The sequence below is a fragment of the Oncorhynchus keta genome, chromosome 20, assembly GCF_023373465.1.
Source record: "Oncorhynchus keta strain PuntledgeMale-10-30-2019 chromosome 20, Oket_V2, whole genome shotgun sequence".
NCBI classification, from domain to species: Eukaryota; Metazoa; Chordata; class Actinopteri; order Salmoniformes; family Salmonidae; genus Oncorhynchus; species Oncorhynchus keta.
The window spans coordinates 12,469,066-12,490,803 of record NC_068440.1 but is presented as its reverse complement, the minus strand read 5'-3'; the positions used below and the strand labels follow the sequence as shown (position 1 = coordinate 12,490,803).

The following is a 21,738-nucleotide window of genomic DNA, read 5'->3' as shown; positions in this document are numbered from 1 at the left end:
AGAGGCCAATGGGCTTTTCTTGCGTTTTTAGCGCCCCTTGTATGTTAAACCGGTAATACGATAAATCCCAGGATGAGAGTAGGATGGTATGACAATGAAAAAAATCTTTATACCGCCCTAGTCTATAATGATATCTCGTTTGAATGACTAAAGGCTACAAGAGTTTTCCAAGATGATATAGTAGATCATTATAATTTCTAAATTTTCTTATGGTTTTAGTCATTCACGCTTTAGATTTATTTGTATTTTTACTAAGACACCTATGGCTTGCAGATTATGTAGTCCATCATCATCATGATCCTCATCATAAAAACATAATCAGCAACTTAATCCCCTGCAGGGAAGCTCTATGGCCGAGGCTCAACAGACGACAAAGGTCCAGTGTTGGCCTGGTTCAACTGTATCGAGGGCTACCAGAAGATCCAACAGGTAAGACACAACACCACGACTTGATAAGTAGCACTCACTGAAGCTGGCCCAGGACAGAGAGAACCCCGTGGTATTGTGTTTTCACAACAGTTTTAGTACAGGTGCCCTTTTCTTGGTTAGGCAACTAATAACAGGCAAGGTTTAAAGGACTTGGTGTTGAGATGTCAGCTACAGGGTAAAAAGCCTCTTCGCTTTAAGACTTTTCATCTTGATTACAGTCGATCACATCAGTGTTGTCAACAGCATGGCCGTCCAAAGGTCCTCAAGTAATCTTTATCTCCTATCATCAGCGTTTAATGATTTAGCTGACCTATGTCTTATACTAGCTCACTGACATGGTAATCATGGAGGTACAGCCAGAGGAGGATGGGCATCCCCTCTTTATTCCTCCTCTAGATAGTTTTTTTGGGGGTGTGGGCTGGGTTATTGGAAGCACTTTGTGACACTGATGCTTGAAAGCTGGAGCTATATATATGTAATTTAATTTAATGATTGCACTCCATTTGACAAAGTTAAACACAGGACTGACGGTGCTTTAGAAGTTGAAGTAGTCTTTTGTCAGCCTGCCAGGTACATTAATTTACTGTCTTGAATAGTATGTGGTGAATAGATCTACCTGTATGTATCAAATCAAACTTTGTCACATGTACCGAATGCAACTAGTGTAGACCTTACTGTGAAATGCTTACTTACAAGCCCTTAACCAACAGTGCAGTTCAAGAAGAGTTGAGAAAATATTTACCAAATAAACAAAGGTAAAAAATACATGTAGGTAGGAGTGACATGACAATGCGTAGATAATAAACAGCGAGAAGCAGCACTGTACAAACTAATGGGGGGGGTCAATGTAATAGTCTAGTGGCCATTTAATTAATTGTTCAGCAGTATTATGGCTTGGGGGTAGAAGTTGTTAAGGAGCCTTTTGGTCCTAGACTTGATGCTCCAATACTGCTTGCTGTGAGGTAGCAGAGAGAATAGTCTATGACTTGGGTGAGTCTCTGACAATTTTATGGGTTTTCCTCTGACACCGCCTATTATATAGGTCCTGATGGCAGGAAGCTTGGCCCCAGTGATGTACTGGGCCGTACGTACTCCCCTCTGTTGCGCCTTACGGTTAGATGCCAAGCAGTTTCCATACCAGGCAATGATGCAACTGACCAGGATGCTCTCAATGGTGCAGCTGTAGAACTTTTTGAGGATCTGGGGACCCATGCCAAATCTTTTCAGCCTCCTGAGGGGTAATAGGCTTTGTCATGCCCTCTTCACGACTGGTGTGTTTGGAACATGATAGTTTGTGGTCCTTTAAACTCAACCCGCTCCACTACAGCCCCATTGATGTTCAGCCCACCTTTTCCTGAAGTCCACGATCCGCTCCTTTGTCTTGCTCACATTGAGGGGAGAGGTTGTTGTCCTGGCACCACACTGCCAGTTCTCTGACCTCCCTATAGGCTGTCTCATCGTTGTTAGTGATCAGGCTGTTGTGTCGTCAGCAAACTTAATGATGGCGTTGGTGTCGTGTTTGGCCATGCAGTCGTGGATGAACAGGGAGTACAGGAGGGGACTATACACACCCCTGAGCGGCCCCAGTTTTGAGGATCAGTGTGGCAGACGTGTTGTTGCCTACCCCTACCACCTGGGGGGTGGCCCATTTAGTCCCACGGTCCTTAGCTTAGAGATGAGCTTTGTGAGCACTACGCTGATCTGTAGTCATTGAAACAGCATTCTCGCATACATGTTCCTTTTGTCCAGGTGGGAAAGGGCAGTGTGGAGTGTGATTGAGATTGCGTCATCTGTGGATCTGTTTGGGCGGTATGCAAATTGGAGTGGGTCTAGGGTATCCGGGAGGATGCTTTTGATGTGAGCCATGACCAGCCTTTCAAAGCACTTCAGCAGAGACCAGTTGGTTGTAATCTGGTTATGTGACGTCTTCTCAACAACATTTACAGCCAGAAAATAGCGTCATTAAGATTTCATGTGCCATATTTTGACTGCTGAGATTCTCATTTATACCTCTCATGGAAACAGGAGCTTCCCATCAATATCAAGTTCTGCTTCGAGGGCATGGAGGAATCCGGTTCAGAGGGCCTGGACGATCTGGTGTTCGCCCGCAAAGACACCTTCCTGAAGGACGTGGATTATGTGTGCATCTCAGACAACTATTGGCTGGGCAAAACCAAGCCCTGCATCACCTATGGACTGAGGGGGATCTGCTACTTCTTCATTGAGGTGAGACCATAGAGTTAGCTAGAGGGCTCTCTTCCCACTAAAAAAAACTGTGATTGTCATTGTGGTGAAGCCATAGAGTTAGACCAGCGTTTCACAAACTCTATGCACGTTTTGTTTTTTGCCCTAACTACACAGCTGATTCAAATTATCGAAGCTTGATGATTAGTTGATTATTTGAATCTGCAGAGTAGTGCTAGGGCAAAAACCAAACATGCTCCACTTGGGGTCCTGAGGATGGAGTTTGGGAAACCCAGAGTCAGACAAATCTAGAGGGTGCATTTACCACAAACTGTGCATGGATCATAGCCCTGCTTTAAACCTTCTTGTTTTGTCAGATGGAGTGCTGTGACATGGACCTCCATTCAGGGGTGTTTGGGGGCTCTGTCCATGAAGCCATGACCGACCTCATCGCACTGATGGGTAAGTTGAATCAGGTGTGCTGATGTGCTGGAATAGTATTATCATAGAGATATATTAGGAATACAGGTAGGAAATAATTGGATGGGTATATGCAACAGCATTGTAGCCCTTCAATAGAATCAAACAAAATCCTAGAATGAAATCTATACAAGTGCTTAGGGAGTTTTGTAGGAGCTTGGGGGGTTGTTTCTGGACAGGGCATATGATATCTCTGTGGGATCGTGTTCATAATGCACCAAACAAAAGGACTGAAACTCGGCGCGACTCATTTTAGTTTTTCGTTGTGAAATGTATTCTGTTGCGTGCAATCGTGAACCTGACCCTGGTGTCTCCTCCTTCAGGCTCCCTGGTGGACAAGAAGGGGAAGATCCTGGTCCCGGGGATGTATGAAGATGTGGCCAAGGTCACAGACGAGGAAAAGAAACTGTACCAGAAGATCGACTTTGACATGGTGGAGTATGCCAAGGACGTTGGAGCTGGGAAGCTCCTACACGACACCAAGGTATGGATGGTTATGTTCAAATACTTCAAAAATGAAGAGTCCTTCGTTCTTTCCTACCTCCCTTTAATCAATCACTGATCTTAATTGGTTGCATTGGATAAAGTAATAGGGTGGTAACCTTGATCTCACTGCTTACGTATGCATTTCTGAAGTGTTCAAACAGGGCCAATGTCTAAAATTACCAACTAGTTTTAAAAGAAATATTGGTTGATTCTCAGTCAATTTAAGTGATTCATTCCCAATGTTCTCTGGTTCATATTGTCCTTTTCTCTCTCCTCTGACTCTCGTCTGCAGGAGGCTATCCTGATGCACCGCTGGAGGTACCCCTCCCTCTCCCTGCACGGCATAGAGGGGGCCTTCTCCGACGGAGGTGCTAAGACAGTCATTCCCCGCAAGGTCATCGGCAAGTTCTCCATCCGCCTGGTCCCGGACATGGACCCCAAAGTGGTGGAGAAACAGGTAGAAACCTCTAGAATTTAGGTAGAACTCAACTCAGGTTTTTAGATAATTTCCGGCCTTACTCTTTTAAGTGCAGGTCTGGGATCCATTCCCCTACCTCAAATCCTAACACCTCAACATGTTAGGCTGACATATGAAGAGTGTTAAAGGTCGGCTCAGTATTAAGTTGAATTCAGTTCTTTAAATACAGGACTAGGATCAGGTATTTAGATAATTTAATTAAAGGTGTTATCGAATAAGCACATTGCATGTTCTAGATTTTTGGATGAAATAGTAGTGGACAAGCATTATTCCCCCACCACTGGTCCATTCCTTACATTTAAATTCACTCTCAAACATTACGTCCGTCTATTAGTGGTTCCCAACCTTTTTTTAGGTTACTGTACCACCACCAGAATTTTGTTCCGTCCGGAGTATCCCTGAAGTACCCCATAATGTGCATTTTACCAGAAGGCCAATGGTCTCAGGAGTCTTCTCAAGTACCCTCTGTGCATAGGCTAAGTACCCCTGGTTGGGAACCACTGCTCTATTAGCCTGTAATACAGTATATGCCATACACAGACAGCCCTGATAGCATTCTGACTGTCCTTTTCATTACTGTTCATATAATATTTTTGATCTCAATGAGACTTTAATATGAATGTGGAAACATATATTTAGAAATGTATGTATAATCCTATCAAGGTTATTGGCCACCTGGAGAAGAAGTTTGCTGAGCTGGAGAGCCCCAACAAGCTCAAGGTGTACATGGGCCATGGGGCAAAGGCCTGGGTGTCTGACTTCAACCATCCCCATTACATGGCTGGTAGAAAGGCCATGAAGACAGGTGTGTGGATACACAGGCAAACCCTCTCACTCAGACACACGCACACAGACATGCACACACAACACTGGTCTAACTTAAATATTTATAACATTTTTGAGCAATAATGTCTTGTTCTCTCCTTTTTTCCACATAGTGTTTGGTGTGGAGCCTGACCTGACACGGGAAGGCGGCAGTATCCCCGTCACGCTGACCTTCCAGGAAGCCACCGGCCGTAACGTCATGCTGCTGCCCATGGGCTCGTCTGACGACGGAGCACATTCACAGAATGAGAAACTCAACAGGTAGGCTGCCACGGTTGTCTTTTTATCTATACGCTGTCTGGATGCATGGGACTGCGATAATGGCGTGTCTCGGGACTTGAGATATGCAAAAAAACACATTTCTATTTCACACATGCATTGAATACACACTTGCACATGTGTGAAATATGACAAATATAAGCACCCACATTATTATTAGCTTCTCGATGGAGTCTTAATGTACATCTTGTTGTTTAATTCAATGATGTTACACGTCTACAGTGCATTCGGAAAGTATTCACACCCCTTGACTTTTTCCACGTTTTATGTTAGTCTTATTCCAAAATTGATTTTTTAAAATCCGCAATCTACACACAATACCCCATGATGATGAAGCAAAAACAGGTTAACATTTTTGCAAAACTGAAATCACAAGTATTCAGACCCTTCACTCAGTACTTTGTTGAATCACCTTTGGCAACGACCACAAACTCAAGTCTTCTTGGGTATTACGCTACAGACTTGGCACACCTGTATTTGGTTGAGTTTCACCCATTCTTCTCTGCAGAGCCTCTCGAGCTCTGACAGGTTGGATGGGGAGCGTCGCTGCACAGCTATTTTCAGGTCTCTCCAGAGATATTTGATCGGGTTCAAGTCCGGGCTTTTGCTGGGCCACAAGGACATTCAGAAACTTGTCCCGAAGCTAGTCATGCGTTGTCTTGGCTTGGTTTTTGCTCTGACATGCACTGTCAACTGTGGGACCTTATATAGACAGATGTGTGCCTTTCCAAATCATGTCCAATCAATTGAATTTACCACGGGTGGACTCCAATGAAATTGTAGAATCATCTCAAATATGATCAATGGAAACAGGATGCAGCTGAGCTCAATTTCAAGTCTCATAGCAAAGGGTCTGAATACTTATGTAAATAAGGCATTTCTGTTTTTATTTTTAATACATTTGCATGAATTTCAAAACCTGTTTTCGGATTGTCATTATTTTGTGTAGATTGATGGAAAAAATGTATTCAATCAATTTTAAAATAAGGCTGTAATTTAACAATGTTGAAAAAGGGAAGGGTCTGAATACTTTCCGAATGCACTGTATGTAAATGTATATGAATATATGTCTATGGTTTACTTTCAGGACAAACTACATCCAGGGCATCAAGATGCTCGGCGCATACTTCCACGAGGTCTCCCAGTTGGAGTAAATGAACTACCCAGACCTGAGTGAGATGTATCCCTCCGCCTCCTGAGCTTGTGGACCCAACTGTTTTAATTTTCTATCCAATGCAAGTTTCATGTTTTCCATGAACTGCTGCTGCTGTACAGCAAAGCAGATTCTTGAAGATGTTACTTTAGTAATTTGTAATCTCCCAACAAGGTGATAAGTAGAGGAAAATAATATAGAAGTATTGATTATTGTATTGTAGAAGTGCCATCTTGTATATCTTCATCTACTTTATCAGCGTGTTATAGATGAACTAAACCAGACTCGACAAGGAAATGTGGACAGTATATACCCCATTACACTTCCATGATGTCACAGCTTTGTTGTGGTGTATTTATGAAAGTGCTAACAGACAACAGCACACTGACACACACTCATTTCCTCCATTTGGAGGACTTGGAGATGATTTTATACCTGATCATTTTTTATCTTAAGATGTTAGCTTGGTTAGGAAACCTACAACTGTAATGTAAAAAAAGAAAAGAAACCAGCACACCCATTTCAACTAATTTATTCCTGTTAAATACTATGGGTAATCATTTATGAAGAAGTTCACTCAGGAAGCAGAACACTGCAGTATGTCTTGAAATGTATATTGCAGTCTTAAAACATGAGTAGACCAGAGAAATGAACACACAGGACATAGCCATAGACATCCGCAGATATTGGGGGCATATATTCAGAAGTATTCTAAGTGATGAAAATATCTCCATACTTTTGCATTACATTAAATAGTACAGTATACAAAATGGCATCTTGATTGAGCCATTCAAGGTTCTCTTTCAAACTGGAGCATGACTTGACCTGTGTAATGCATCTATTTTCTCCCTTTTCACTGTGAAACAACAGGCAACTGTCACATGCCAATATATTCAATAAATCATAACATCAGTCTTTTGTCTTTTTTTTATTATGCTTCCAATAATCTGAAAACTTCCCATGTCATGCCATCAATCCAAAGAAAACAGAATCCATACATTTCAAATGTGATTTTAGGCTTCTTTAATTTCCACAGTCATACAAATGTAATGTGACTGACCCTTCCCACCCGTTTCAATTAAATTACGTGGAATTAGCGTTGAATTGATGTGTGCCCAGTGAGTTGAGGCTCAATCCCAAACCGATCCCTCCTTCCCCCTGGGCTTTTCATTTGACAGTTCATGAAGGGGAGTCAACGGGCCTAAGGACAGTGTGGAGGGATGGTTAATGATAGAACCCAGAAGTGACTGAATGGGGTTGATGTTCCTATCCAAGCTACAGGATGTGCCCTTGGTTGATTTCAAATGTTGATTTGTGTGTGTGTGTTTTGACAGGTGGAATGATGTAACCAGTGGGGTTGTCCTGTTGCAGACAGGTGGTCAGACTCATCCTGCTGGGCAGTCTTGTTTTGATTGACATTTGGTTGAGTTTTCAACTAATGTGCAATCAACAAAAAAAATCACCGTCATTGGATTTATGTTAAAATGAAATTCCTGTACCTTGATTACTTTTTGCAAATCCAATCATTTCCACACGTTGATTCAATGTCATCACATAGTTGTGGAAACAACATTGATTCAACCAGTTTTTGCACAGTGGGATCCACTAGTGGTTTTGGGGGGGCAGTGCCCCTGTGACAACAATGTTGTGCCCCACCCCCCTAAATGTGGAGTTTGACATTATTTTTACATAGCAAAAATTAGTTATTTTTTTTACATCCATTATTAGACAGTGGCAACGATGATGATTAATGAACATGGTATTTTGCCTGCAATGCAGTGAAGAAAACGATATGACAACAACGTCTAATGTAGCTGGCCCCTCTAACAGTACAACTGGCCCAGCTTGGCCCCCCCAGTTGAAATGGTCTAGAACCACCACTAGTGGGATCTTCCACAGCCCAGAGGTGCAGAAATCGTACTGCCAGAGGAGTTGGGGAGATCAGAATGGGCATTCTGTTTCATGTTGGTATTGTCAAGTGCTAGCCCGTCTCCAGATCCAACCTGACACCAGGGTTGTGTTCATTAGGCACCAAAATGGAAGAACATCAACTGAAATGCGAAGGTACAGCCTGCACTTTCTCAATAACAACCGTTTGTTTTAATTCTCCAAACATTATGCAAGTGTATGCCCTAGTGAGCAAGATCCACTGTAACACTAGACGCAGAAGCCGATTTCGCTTCCTTAAAATCCCCAGAATGAAGATAACTCAAGAAATCTGTAATTTTTACGTTTTGGCCGAGGATGTTTTAGTTGCAAAATGTTACATCTAACTAAGGTGTTTGGTGCAGTTAAACGTGTTGTCTTATGTAAATAGTCGGAGCTGCTGGGCAGGTCAACCTGACTGTATGCTTTTTTGATAGCTGTTCACCCCATGTTAGTGGGCAAATGTACATCGTCAAAAAACAACCCAACCTTCATTTACCCGGTTTGACGCACAGATGTTCCAAACTCCGTTTAAACGAGACAGACTTTATGACAAAAAGTATCCTATTTAACGTTGTAGTGAATTTTGCCACGAGAATAATTGTTTGACTCATATCGATGCCACATATGCTGCTTTCAAAGGGATGCGTTGCTAAAACAACCCCTTGGTCTGCTAAAAAAGGTTGAATTTACACCGATGATATCCACCAGAGGGCGAAAATATATTGATCAATAATGGTTGCAATTGATGTTTTAACGAGAGATTACCTCGTGATAGTATACTGGCCAATGCTGGTTGCAATTGACCCATGTAGGCTAATTACGATACTACCTTGGATATGCCTTTGGAAGATGTCAGGGAAAGCAAGCAAAAACAAACCATCTCCTCACCCCGTGGAATGATAACATTGTGGAATTGTGGGCACTAGAGGGCGACACAAAACCATGTATTTTTCTTGAGTTCACCAGTCAGAAGCTGAACTAAAACCTCCAGGAATATTTCGAGTAGGCCACTGGTACCAGAGTATTGAAGGCTTACGAGCACATGCCACTTTAATCAATACACTTGCTATACTAATTGGTGTTCAAAACAATTGGCCTAGTTGGCCAGAGTCTAGGCAATCTAGTCTAGATTATCTAGATCAATGCTATTTAATTTGTCCTTTAAAGGGATTTGTAACATAAATCAATTCAGTCATGCAGGATGGCTAAAGGTGTCAAATTACTTCCCATAAATCAGCCAGCTGTTTGTGAAGGTTTCTCTTCTAGTCATAGTCCTGTGATGTGAGTTGCTTACATTTATTTTCACATTTAACTACTCTGTAGACAATATTTACAGTTAGCCTCTCCATCCCCATGAAAATGTTTACAATTCATGTACGAACTCCTCAAAACTGTTTATAAACCCCACATAGTGACATCCTCAACCGCTTTTCATAGCAATGGTTACAGGTTACCTTTTAACAAAGGCAGTGGACGTAATCAGTTTGATCAACAGCAGGTTTGTTACAAATGTCATTCTTACTTGATATGTTAGAAGTGTTTTGTTATGAAGGTTAAAGAAAGGAAATGAACTACATTTAAGGCTTCCAATCTAATGGTCAGGGATTTAGGATTCCCTAAGTAATGTCTAGTCAAGACGTTCAACGTGTAATTGATGTGTCCATTACGTGAAGAATTCCATGTAATTATAGTCAATAAGTGATGTAAATGGGTTAAAGCTCACTAAAAGCAAACCAAATCCCCAAAAAGAGAGGCTAATAATTCAAAGATAATCAATGCAGATAGCTGAGTAGTTAATTTGTCTGTGTGTTCGCTTTCCATAATAATATATTCAGTTAGATCTAAAACAAAATCGGTCTGTGCCAATTAGAGATGATATTCAAGACACTTGGACAGGTTAAGTGTTCAACATACACCATTATTCTTCCTCGGTGATATAGGAAAGCTTACCTCTTAAGCCTACTTTGAGAGGGATCATTGGCTCGCTGACAGTCTCTCGCAAAATGAATATTTTTTTGTTAAGGAAAGCTATGACATTTTAGTGGAGAATTATTCACCTGCATTTTTGGCTCACTGGAGGATTAACTGTATAGTAGATGTACATGTATCAAAATGTTGTTCAATTACTTACCACATGAAACCACATAATGCAGAGTTTTAGGCTAACAAACATTTTTCAGTGTTACGGGTCCTACTAATTATCACAAACAACCACAAATAACTATGAAAAGGTACCCCAAACAACCAAACACAAACAGGGTACCCCAAACAACCAAACACAAACAGGGTACCCCAAACAACCAAACACAAACAGGGTACCCCAAACAACCAAACACAAACAGGGTACACCAAACAACCAAACACAAACAGGGTACCCCAAACAACCAAACACAAACAGGGTACCCCAAACAACCAAACACAAACAGGGTACCCCAAACAACCAAACACAAACAGGGTACCCCAAACAACCAAACACAAACAGGGTACCCCAAACAACCAAACACAAACAGGGTACCCCAAACAACCAAACACAAACAGGGTACCCCAAACAACCAAACACAAACAGGGTACCCCAAACAACCAAACACAAACAGGGTACCCCAAACAACCAAACACAAACAGGGTACCCCAAACAACCAAACACAAACAGGGTACACCAAACAACCAAACACAAACAGGGTACCCCAAACAACCAAACACAAACAGGGTACCCCAAACAACCAAACACAAACAGGGTACCCCAAACAACCAAACACAAACAGGGTACCCCAAACAACCAAACACAAACAGGGTACACCAAACAACCAAACACAAACAGGGTACACCAAACAACCAAACACAAACAGGGTACCCCAAACAACCAAACACAAACAGGGTACCCCAAACAACCAAACACAAACAGGGTACACCAAACAACCAAACACAAACAGGGTACCACAAACAACTCCAAACGACCCCAATCAACCACCAACGACCCCATACAACCACAAATGGATACCCAAAACGGGTACCCCACAACCCCAAATAACCCCATACAATCCCAACCAAGTACAAATGGGTACCCCAAATGACTACAAATGGATACCATAAACAACCACAAATAAGTACTCCAAACAACCACAAACATGCACAAATATCCACAAACCATCTCAAAATTATTCCCAAAGAACACCAAACCTCCCCATACAACCCCAACCAACTACAAACTGGTACCCTAATCAACCACAAACAGGTTCCCAAACAACCCCAAACAATGATTAGCATCCAGCTGCAGATTATGCACGCTGAGGCCACCTCAAAACATTTGCTTGCGTCTCAGACTGTATTTCTTTGTCTCAGTTGGTACAGTATGTGCACATGCAGTGCTCTAACGCCCTAGACTAATCTGTCACTCGCTCTGGTCCAGGGCATAGGTAGTAGCTAGGCAGCTCTGGTCCATTCTAGCTCTGGTCCAGGGCATAGCTAGTAGCTCTGGTCCAGGGCGTAGCTAAATTAGTGCAGACCAGAACTGGCTAGCTAGTAGCTACGCCCTGGACCAAAGCTAGTGACAGATTATAGCCCTGGTCCAGGGTGTTAGAGCACTACACACCACTGAGACACAAAAATACAATCTGAGATGCAAGCGCATGCACCCCAAGGTTTGCAGACTAGGTGGCCTCAGTGCACATAATCTGCAGCTGGATGCTTCTTGTTGTTAGGGGTAATTTTGCGTACCTGTTAGGAGAACCTGTTTGTGGGGTTGTTGTAGGTACCTGTTAGGAGAACCTTTTTGTGGTTGTTTGGGTTTACCCTGTTTGTGTTTGTTTGGGGTTGTTGTAGATACCTGTTAGGAGAACCTGTTTGGGGTTGTTGTAGATACCTGTTAGGAGAACCTGTTTGGGGTTGTTGTAGGTACCTGTTAGGAGAACCTGTTTGGGGTTGTTGTAGGTACCTGTTAGGAGAACCTGTTTGGGGTTGTTGTAGGTACCTGTTAGGAGAACCTGTTTGGGGTTGTTGTAGATACCTGTTAGGAGAACCTGTTTGGGGTTGTTTGGGGTTGTTGTGGGTACCTTTAGGAGAACCTGTTTGTGGTTGTTTGGGGTTGTTGTGGGTACCTGTTAGGAGAACCTGTTTGTGGTTGTTTGGGGTGATTAGTAGGACCCCACCCAATGTACCTGTACTGTAAACTGTTGCTCAAGGGCATGGGGAGGTGTACCCCTCTCTGTAGGCTTAATTTGCAGACAACAATTACAAGTTGTTAAACAGAGAGCAGGTATATCTGCGTAACACTAAATTTCATGGGTAATATCATTGAAGGCTAGAGTTGTCGAATTCCTAGTGGTCAGAACTTTCAACTTGTCTCAATTTGAGTTGGAGGCCCCATTTATTTGTATTTTCTTTTTGGGGTTTGTTTCAGATAATCTACTATTTTGGCTTTCAGCGTGTAACCACCAGACATCCACACCCTATCTTCAATTTTCTGCTTCGTAACACTTAGTATCAATCTATGTAGGCGAGATGCCATGCAGAGACTTGTAGTTAATGGAGATGACATCAGAGGAGATTCGAGGCGATGAATAAGTCATTCTTGGTCTCATTTCAAACATGAAAGATTCATACCACCAATTTAGATGACAGTATTAATTTAACATGACACTGCATTAATGGTCGATTTCAGTTTCACAGAACTCATTTAAATGGATTGGAGTCCCTTAATTTGATGAGATGTGATGGCTGAGAGCTGTAATGTCTCTCTTTCTACTCTCTCTTTTCCTCTCTCCCTTTGGCGTGTTTAATGCAAGCAGGCGTCCCAAAATGGGATGTCTGCTGGGGGCTAGACCCACTGTGTGTGAGAGAGTGTGAGAGAGTGAGTGAGAGAGTGAGTGAGTGAGTGAGTGAGTGAGTGAGTGAGTGAGTGAGTGAGTGAGTGAGTGTCTGAAAATGAAGATACTGCGGTATTCCACACCCAACCACTCAACTGTGAAACACACATCCATTTTTCTAGACCTTCCTGGCAACAGTTGCCATTCAAACACGGGTTAGACCACCAGGATCTGATTTGTCACATTCCATACTTGTAGTGAGTGAAGCGTACATGAATGTATTAGCAGTCCTCTGTGTGCCGGCAGCTCTCCTCAGCATGTCTCCCAGCATTGACTAAGTAGTTGTTAAAACCTTTTTACTTTTCATGTAGCACCTCAAATCAATTGTTATTATGCAGGCCCAATCATGCTTTGCTATATAGCCCATTAATGCTTGCCTGGTCTGGCTTAGCTACCATTGTCAGTTCTGCCTATTCCTATTAGGTTTTGCTAGTCTAATGACGAGCTGAAGCCAATCTGGCCAAGTACAGTCCCAGGAATTAAGTCCCCCATGTCACACTGTGCTGGTCAGTGGGGGTTATCCCAGTCTGGGGGTTATCCCAGTCAGGCTAAGTTAGTTGGCAGCAATGACACCCTCAGGCCTGTGGTTCATCTTCAAACATACTACCCCAACAGCAAGTAGCTAGGCTACTTAGCAACCATGACACTCTTAGTCCTGTGGTTCATCCTTAGCCATGCTAACCCAGTAGCAGGTAGCTGACAGTGGCCTGATAATGACTCTCTGCACCCCTGGTGATGGATGGCATGCTCGGACGCGCTCCCTCTCATACTGACAGGCCCCGGCTGGCTGATTTATTAATGACAATAATTAGGCGTAAACCTCTCTACAACCAAACCAGAGTGATTAGTGCCTTTAATGATGGAGGGGAGTGGTGTGGGGAACCTGATTAATGCTCACCGCCCTGACCTTTTGCATTCTGCCTTTGCAGAGAGAGAGAGGAGGAGGAGGATGAGAGGAAGAGGAGGAGAGCACTGAAGACGTCTGCTTACAAGTAAGGTATATTCCTTGTCAATGCCTTCAGTTGTAAACTGAGAGGTTATTGTACGTCCCTTCCAACCACATCACTCAATTCTGTGGGATTTTTGTGATACTTTATTTTTCTTCATTAGTACTGGACAATGTAGTTTGACACGTTTACGGGGCAAACTGTGATTGCTACATACATTTTTGGACTTTTAAATTCATGATATAAATCCAGTGATTCTTGAAGAATATAACTTATACATGCCTCATGAGCTTAGTTCAACCATGTTACCCCATCAGAACCAAAAATAGAAGATTGTTTTATTTCTTTGATTTGCAAACAATATAATTGTAAACACACACGGTATAGCCTCAAAACATGGTTAAAACTTTCATTTGGATCTCATAGATGGTCAGTCCTTGCATCCATAGCTCTGTTTCCGAATTTGAGAGTGGCTACATTTCTCTAGCCCCATCAACCCCAATACTTATTTTCCACCATAATTTGCAAATAAATTCATTAAAAATCCTACAATGTGATTTTCTGGATTTGTTTTCTAATTTTGTCTGTCATAGTTGATGTGTACCTATGATGAAAATTTACAGGCCTCTCTCATCTTTTTAAGTGGGAGAACTTGCACAGTAGGTAGAGGTAAAGGGACTATGCATTGATCATAAACAGTGTGTAGCAACAGTGTAAAAATGAGCGGGGGGGATCAATGCAAATAGTCTGGGTTGCCATTTGATTAGCTGTTCGAGAGTCTTATGGCTTGGGGGTAGAAGTTGTTAAGAAGCCTTTTGGAGCTAGACTTGGTGCTCCAGTACCGCTTGCCGTGCGGTAGTAGAGAGAACCGTCTATGACTAAGGTGGCTGGAGTTTTTGACCATTTTTAGAGCCTTCCTCTTACACTTCCTGGCATAGAGGTCCTGGATGACAGGAAGCTTGGCCCCAGTGATGTACTGGGCCATACACACTACCCTCTGTATTGCCTGGCAGTCAGAGGCCGAGCAGTTGCCATACCAGGCAGTGATGCTACCAGTCAGGATGCTCTCGATGGTGCAGCTGAATAACTGTTTGAGGATCTGAGAACCCATGCCAAATCTTCTGAGGGGGAATAGGCATCGTCGTACCCTTTTCACAACTGTGTTGGTGTGTTTGGACCATGATAGTTCGCTGGTGATGTGGTCATCAAGGAACTTGAAGCTCTCAACCTGTTCCACTACAGCCCCGTCAATGAGAATGGGGGTGTGCTTTGCCTTCTTTTTCCTGTAGTCCACGATAATCTTCTTTGTCTTGATCACATTGAGGGAGAGGTTGTTATCCTGGCACAAAACTGTCAGGTCTCTGACCTCCCTATAGGCTGTCTCATCGTTGTAGGTGATCAGGCCTACCGCTGTGTCATCGTTGGCAAACATAATGGTGTTGGAATCTTGCTTTGCCATTCAGTCATGGGTGAACAGGGAGTACAGGAGGGGACTGAGCATACACCTTTGAGGGGCCCCCATGTTGAGGATCAGTGTAGCAGATGTGTTGTTACCTACTCTTACCATCTGGGGGAGGCCTGTCAGGAAGTCTAGGATCCAGTTGCAGATGGGGGTGTTTAGTCCCAGGGTCCTTAGCTTAGAGATGAGCTTTAAATGCACTATGGTGTTTAACGCTGAGCTGTAGTCAATGAACAACATTCTCACGTAGGTGTTCATTTTGTCCAGGTGGGAAAGGGCAGGTTGGAGTGCAATAGAGATTGCGTCATCTGTGGAACTGTTGGGGCTGTATTCAAATTGGAGTGGGTCTAGGGTTTCTGGGATAATGGTGCGATTCAAGGTGCGATTCAATGTACGATTCAATCTTAAAACATTGATACTTCCTTTATTCGATTTTCTGCACCAGCTGCACAAATAGACACAGACCCTTGTCTTACCAGAGGAAGCTGTTCTGTCTTGCTGATGCATGGAAAATCCAGCCAGCTGTATGTTACCTGTGACGTTGTTCAGCCACGACTCTGTGAAACATAAGATATTACAGTTTTTAATGTCCCGTTGGTAGGATAGTCTTGATCGGAGCTCATCCAGTCTATTATCCAATGATTGCATGTTGGCTAATAGGACTGATGGTGGAGGCGGACTACACACTCGCCGTCGGATCCATGTTGGATTTTCTTCATGCGGTTGATTGGGATTTTGGGATTGGGATTTTGGCCTTGTCTGGTGCCTGAAGTAAATCCTTCGCATCCTACTCATTAAAGAAAAATCTTTGTCCAGTACGAGGTGAGTAATTCCTGTCCCGATATCCAGAAGCTCGATTCGGTCATAAGAGACGGAGGCAGAAACATTCTGTTCGAAATAAGACACACTAGCACAATAAGTTAGGAGCCTGTAAAACGGCAGCCATCTCCTCCAGCGCTATTCTGTCAGCTTCATCTTTAATGGAGGAAACACACCAGTGCTGTTTAGTATCCTGCTTCTAACACCAACATAGCAAAATCTGTGATTTCTAACAATAATGTAAGAAATAGGTTCAATATATCTTCCACCAGACAAATATGGTGCACAGCCACACACGTCACACTGGACAAAACAGCCAAATAACCTGTCTGGTTTAAGAACGCCTCCAGTGAACACCTCGAAATCTCAAAAACAGTCAATGAAATTGCAGGGCGAAACAAACAGCAAACAGCCTGCAATCAACCTTCATCTTAAATGAAATCTCATAAATCAAATTTCTTAAACATACAAGTATTAAGCACCATTTTAAAGATACAATTCTCGTTAATCCAGCCACAGTGTCTGATTTCAAAAAGGGTTTACAGCGAAAGCTCCACAAACGATTATGTTAGGTCACCACCAAGTCACAGAAAAACACAGCGATTTTTCCAGCCAAAGAGAGTTGTCACAAAAAGCAGAAATATAGAAGAAATGAACCACTAACCTTTGATGATCTTCATCAGATGACACACATAGGACTTCATGTTACACAATACATGTATGTTTTGTTCGATAAAGTGAATATTTATATCCAAAAATAGAATTTTACATTGGCGTGTTATGTTCAGTAGTTTCAAAACACGCGGTGATTTTGCAGAGAGCCACATCAATTCACAGAAATACACATAATAAACATTGATATTAGATACAACTATTATACATGGAACTTTAGATAAACTTCTCCTTAATGCAACCGCTGTGTCAGATTTTTTAAAAACGTTACGGAAAAAGCATAATCTGAGTACGGCGCTCAGATGACAAATCAAGCCAAACAGATATCCGCCATGTTGGAGTCAACATTAGTCAGAAATAGCAGTATAAATATTTACTTACCTTTCTTCATCAGAATGCACTCCCAGGAATCCCAGTTCCACAATAAATGTTTGATTTGTTCGAAAAAGTTCATCATTTATGTCCAAACACCTCCTTTTGTTTGCGCGTTTAGTAAACAAATTGAAACTCACGAGGTGCGGGCAATTCTAGCAGGCAATGTCGGACGAAAATTCCGAAAAGTTATATTACTGGTCGTAGAAACATATCAAACGGTGTATAGAATCAATCTTTAGGATGTTTTTATCATAAATGTTCAATAATGTCCCAACCGGAGAATTCCATTGTCGAGTAGAAAAGCAATGGAATGAGAGGTAACTTTCTCATGATCGCGCATCACGAGCCTGTGGCTCTCTGCCAGACCTCTGACTCATTCCCTTCTCATTCAGCCCCCCTTCATAGTAGAAGCATCAAACAACATTCTAAAGACTATTGACATCTAGTGGAAGCCTTAGGAAGTGCAAGATTACCAATATCCCACTGTATCTTGAGTTGAAAAACTACAAGCCTCAGATTTCCCACTTCCTGTTTCGATTTTTTTCTCTGGTTTTTGCCAGCCATATGAGTTCTGTTATAATCACAGACATCATTCAAACCGTTTTAAAAACTTCAGAGTGTTTTCTATCCAATACTAAAAATATGCATATATTAGCATCTGGGACTGAGTAGGAGGTAGTTTACTCTGGGCACGCTATTCATCCAAAAGTGAAAATGCTGCCCCCTAGCCCAAACAGGTTTTAATGAGAGCGTTCCTTTTCTCCTGCATCACGTGGGGAAGAGGACATGCACTCAACAGCCCAAATTATCCTCCCCACTCACTGTATTTCTCTGCACTCCTTAAATTATTTATCAGGTCTTAAGATTCAGTGAAACATTGGTTTAATACGGACACACCACACGTAAACAGCCTCGTAGAGTCATTGAATTGCTAGTTTGTGTTGAGCTTTTTCTTATACTCTCTCTTTCCAACATAGGAGATGTTGGGTGTAGTGGAAGCCCTGACGACATCGTACAACTCTTAAACTTTATTGTCAACTCTAAACCTGTGAATTTATAGTCTTGTTTCTCTCTCTTAATCTCAAATGTATTGTGATATCCCTACATCTTAAAAGCCCAAAGGATGTATGTCTCAACTCAAGCCTGCATTTGGTATATCCCTTCTTTGCCCTGTTCAGATTAAACCATCCGTTCTGCATTGTCTGTAATGTGTGTGTGTGTCTGTGTGAAAAGCCTAGTCCTGACAGCAAAGGGCTACAGCTCACTAGCTTCTTCTCCCAGAGCAGTCGCCACTTAACTAGACCTATTTTGTTTGGCCGATCCTCTTCTACTTTACCATTTTATAATCCTCAAAAGGAATCTAGTTAAAATGAAACATTTTTACTTTGGGCACTACCCGTCGCAGATGAGAGGGAATCTCTGTGTTAGACGATTATAATGTCACTCCCATGATCCTCGGCGCCCATTTTAATTGTAAATCATGGCCTCGTGATGCGTCAAAGGATGTCGGTAGTAGGCAATTAAATGGCAGAATATAATAGAACAAATTATTGCCTGTCAGACTTTGAACAACACAGTCGGTATTGGAATTACACTTAATCATCATGTGCATTAGAGGTATCATTGGAATCCTGCTTAAAGATGACCATGAAACTGACTGCATTATTAAAACCTCTTATTGTGATGGCCATTTATTTGGGGGTTACTGTTCAACAAGTAAAGTTTTCGTCAAACACAGAATAATTCAAAGCCTGCGTCATCCTAAATATATCAAGCAAATAAACCAAATTGTGAAAAATTGCTAATTTTCCTTTGCTTGGGAAATACATAAAATTGCAAAATTTTCCAGATTATTTTATAGGAGAGAAGGCGAATATTAAATAGTTTTAACCAACAAGGAGATCAGACCCTTTTTTGCATAATAAATGTATCCATATAAACGAGGGTACATTCTCACTAGTAAAACTACTAATCTGTTTTAAATCAGACTTTAACTTTTGGCTTTGGAAGGGATCGTTTCATTTCTGCTCATTGGGACCGAAACAGATGCCACTTGCTCATCGTTTAAAAACCGAGAGGAGATACGATTGATAATGAAAAAGTGTCCCGCATTCACAAAATATGGTGTTATTTTAGGATAGGGTGATATTGTATCATGTCATTTTGTAACGGCTTTTGTGAGGAGTTGATAAGACACTTGAGCAAGTGTATGAATGTTTGAGAAACATATGATAAAAAACAAAATACTATTTTGAAGGCCTTGTCATACACTCATTTGACAGAAGATCACATGCATGATTATGATAAGCTTTGTGGCATGCACTGTCTAAGACAGGTCTGTTTTCAAAAGAGCCCACCTGGCTGCAATACAAATAGGTCCTTTTAATGTGTCTAATTCAGCTTCTTATTATTCAATTGGAGCAAATGCGATTGAGCTATTAGATTTGTTATTCTTAACTTAAGCAATAAGACACGAGGGGGCGTGGTATATTGGCCATAAATCACACATCCCCGAGATGCCTTATTGCGATTATCAACTGGTCATCAACTTAATTAGAGCAGTAAAAATAAATGTTTTGTCATACCCGTGACATATGGCCAGATATACCTCGGCTGTCAGCCAATCAGCATTCAGGGCTCGAACCACCCAGTTTATCATTAAAATGAACACGCTGTCACTTAAATTAGGTAGAGGAAAAGGTTAACTGTATCTTTATGCCCTGGAGCAGTACATTGAGCTCTTATTTCACTTGGACAATTTGATGTAGTTGAGGTATTCATCGTAAGTCTTGGGAGAATGGAAGTAAAGTGGACCTTGTATTAATTCAGGCTCTCGTAACTGCTCCAACATATGAGTTTTCTTGCGTGCATCCATGATATTCAACTGCTTGACACCCCAATAAGTCACGGCTCCTGGTGCTCTTATCTTCGTCCCCCCTATGATGCGAGTAAAATAGGTTACCTTACACGCTGTTAAAACAGTTGCTGTTACAATGAAACATTGTCTGTTAAAGACCATCTCACTGTATGATTCTTCCAGGGCCAAATGTTGCAAGCTTGAAATGGAATGCAGATTTAGTTTTGAGGGAATTAACTGTTTCTCTCATACCCATATTCAGAAGAGAGTATTCATAGCAAGTGTTTCCAAACTTTCGTCAAACTCTTGTTACCAAACTTTCATCTAACTCTGAACTGAACCGGGGACATTTTTCAAACCTACTCTATTCTCCTTCCTAAAAGCCTGCATGGACACCCGAGAAGACTTTCCTTCAGAATTGGAACACCTTTTGTTTCTCCTCTGCTGCCTCTACAGGTACTCAGCCGCCAATCACCATCTTCCAGACACTTCATTAGCCACAAAAGCACCTCTCACACGGGACACGTACTGTACTAGGCACAGGCTAACTACTGTTGTCTCGGAGAATCAGCTAAGCTCACTGATTGTAATTGCATGTTAGCTGTAGGGCGTGATTTGCATGTGATGACAAAGGGCAGTTCAGGATGATGATGATTTATTTAAGGTTTTTAAAAAGCCATGCCATGATGGAAAGAGAACTCTAGCCAAACGTTAATAACCCACTGAAAGTGTGGTACACCATCTGTAATTACAGTCTAAATCTGTTAATTGTAATCAGTAATGATAAAGTCAATAATATGTTTCTGTACTTGTTTGACTTTAGCTTGTATGGTTATTTAGTCCATAGTACGGCCATAATTATGTCTCAATTATGCAAACCCATGAATGAGTGGACTGTTGTGCTTAATTGCTATGTTCCCTGGTATAAGGAATAGGTCAGTGGTTCCCAAACTTTTTTTTTGTGTCGAGACCCCTTTTGTTATAGAAGATTTACCAGGGACCCTCTCATAATATCAGAACACAACTCCTACTGTATAGTGCAATAAAAATAGCACTACACAAGCCCCCGTCCTGGCATCAGAAGGAACATTTTGCCGTTTTAAAGCTAATGTCAGGCAATTCTATACATTTTGCCTTGGGGCAGAGAGAACATTTTGCAGTTTTAAAGCAATTGTTTTTGCAATTCTACACATTTTGCCAAGGGGAAGGGATTTTTTGTTGTTGTACAGTTGTATAGCTTAAATTACAGTACAGTGGATTTATGTTCAAAACAACAAAGTTTGGGGGAATACAAGAAGAGTTGAGTAGAATTGATGGAGTACTGAAGATACCAATATCCCGTTGAGCCTCCCAGGCCCATGTGCATCTAAGGGAACATAAATGATGATTAATCATATTACATTGTATTGTATTGAACCACCTTAACTTTTTTCCACATATCCCTGGTCAAAAATGTGATGCTAGCAATAAACAATTAAATGTTTAAAAAAGTGTATTAAATCAA

At 41.8% G+C, this 21,738-nt stretch overlaps 1 protein-coding gene and 1 long non-coding RNA gene across 4 annotated transcripts in view; both read left to right on the top strand.

Moving 5' to 3' along the window:
- The window catches only part of cndp2 (carnosine dipeptidase 2), a 28,786-nt gene extending 21,557 nt beyond the window's left edge, over positions 1-7,229 (top strand). For both annotated transcript variants that reach the window (XM_035795477.2, XM_035795476.2), the window contains 8 exons: positions 341-429; positions 2,455-2,655; positions 2,991-3,075; positions 3,417-3,577; positions 3,872-4,036; positions 4,721-4,862; positions 4,996-5,143; positions 6,249-7,229. In XM_035795477.2, coding sequence (XP_035651370.1) covers positions 341-429; positions 2,455-2,655; positions 2,991-3,075; positions 3,417-3,577; positions 3,872-4,036; positions 4,721-4,862; positions 4,996-5,143; positions 6,249-6,315 — 1,058 coding nt within the window. In that variant the 3' untranslated portion in view covers positions 6,316-7,229. The remainder of the gene's footprint in view (positions 1-340; positions 430-2,454; positions 2,656-2,990; positions 3,076-3,416; positions 3,578-3,871; positions 4,037-4,720; positions 4,863-4,995; positions 5,144-6,248) is intronic.
- A 948-nt stretch (positions 7,230-8,177) lies between these two features.
- The window catches only part of LOC118399057 (uncharacterized), a 147,570-nt gene continuing 134,009 nt past the window's right edge, over positions 8,178-21,738 (top strand). The window contains exons 1-3 of one of the 2 annotated variants that reach the window (XR_004828751.2): positions 8,178-8,378; positions 14,035-14,097; positions 20,618-21,599. This is a non-coding gene — a long non-coding RNA (uncharacterized LOC118399057). Of the gene's footprint in view, positions 8,379-14,034; positions 14,098-20,617; positions 21,600-21,738 lie in introns of those variants that run through there. The other variant, XR_004828752.1, reaches the window with a different exon arrangement.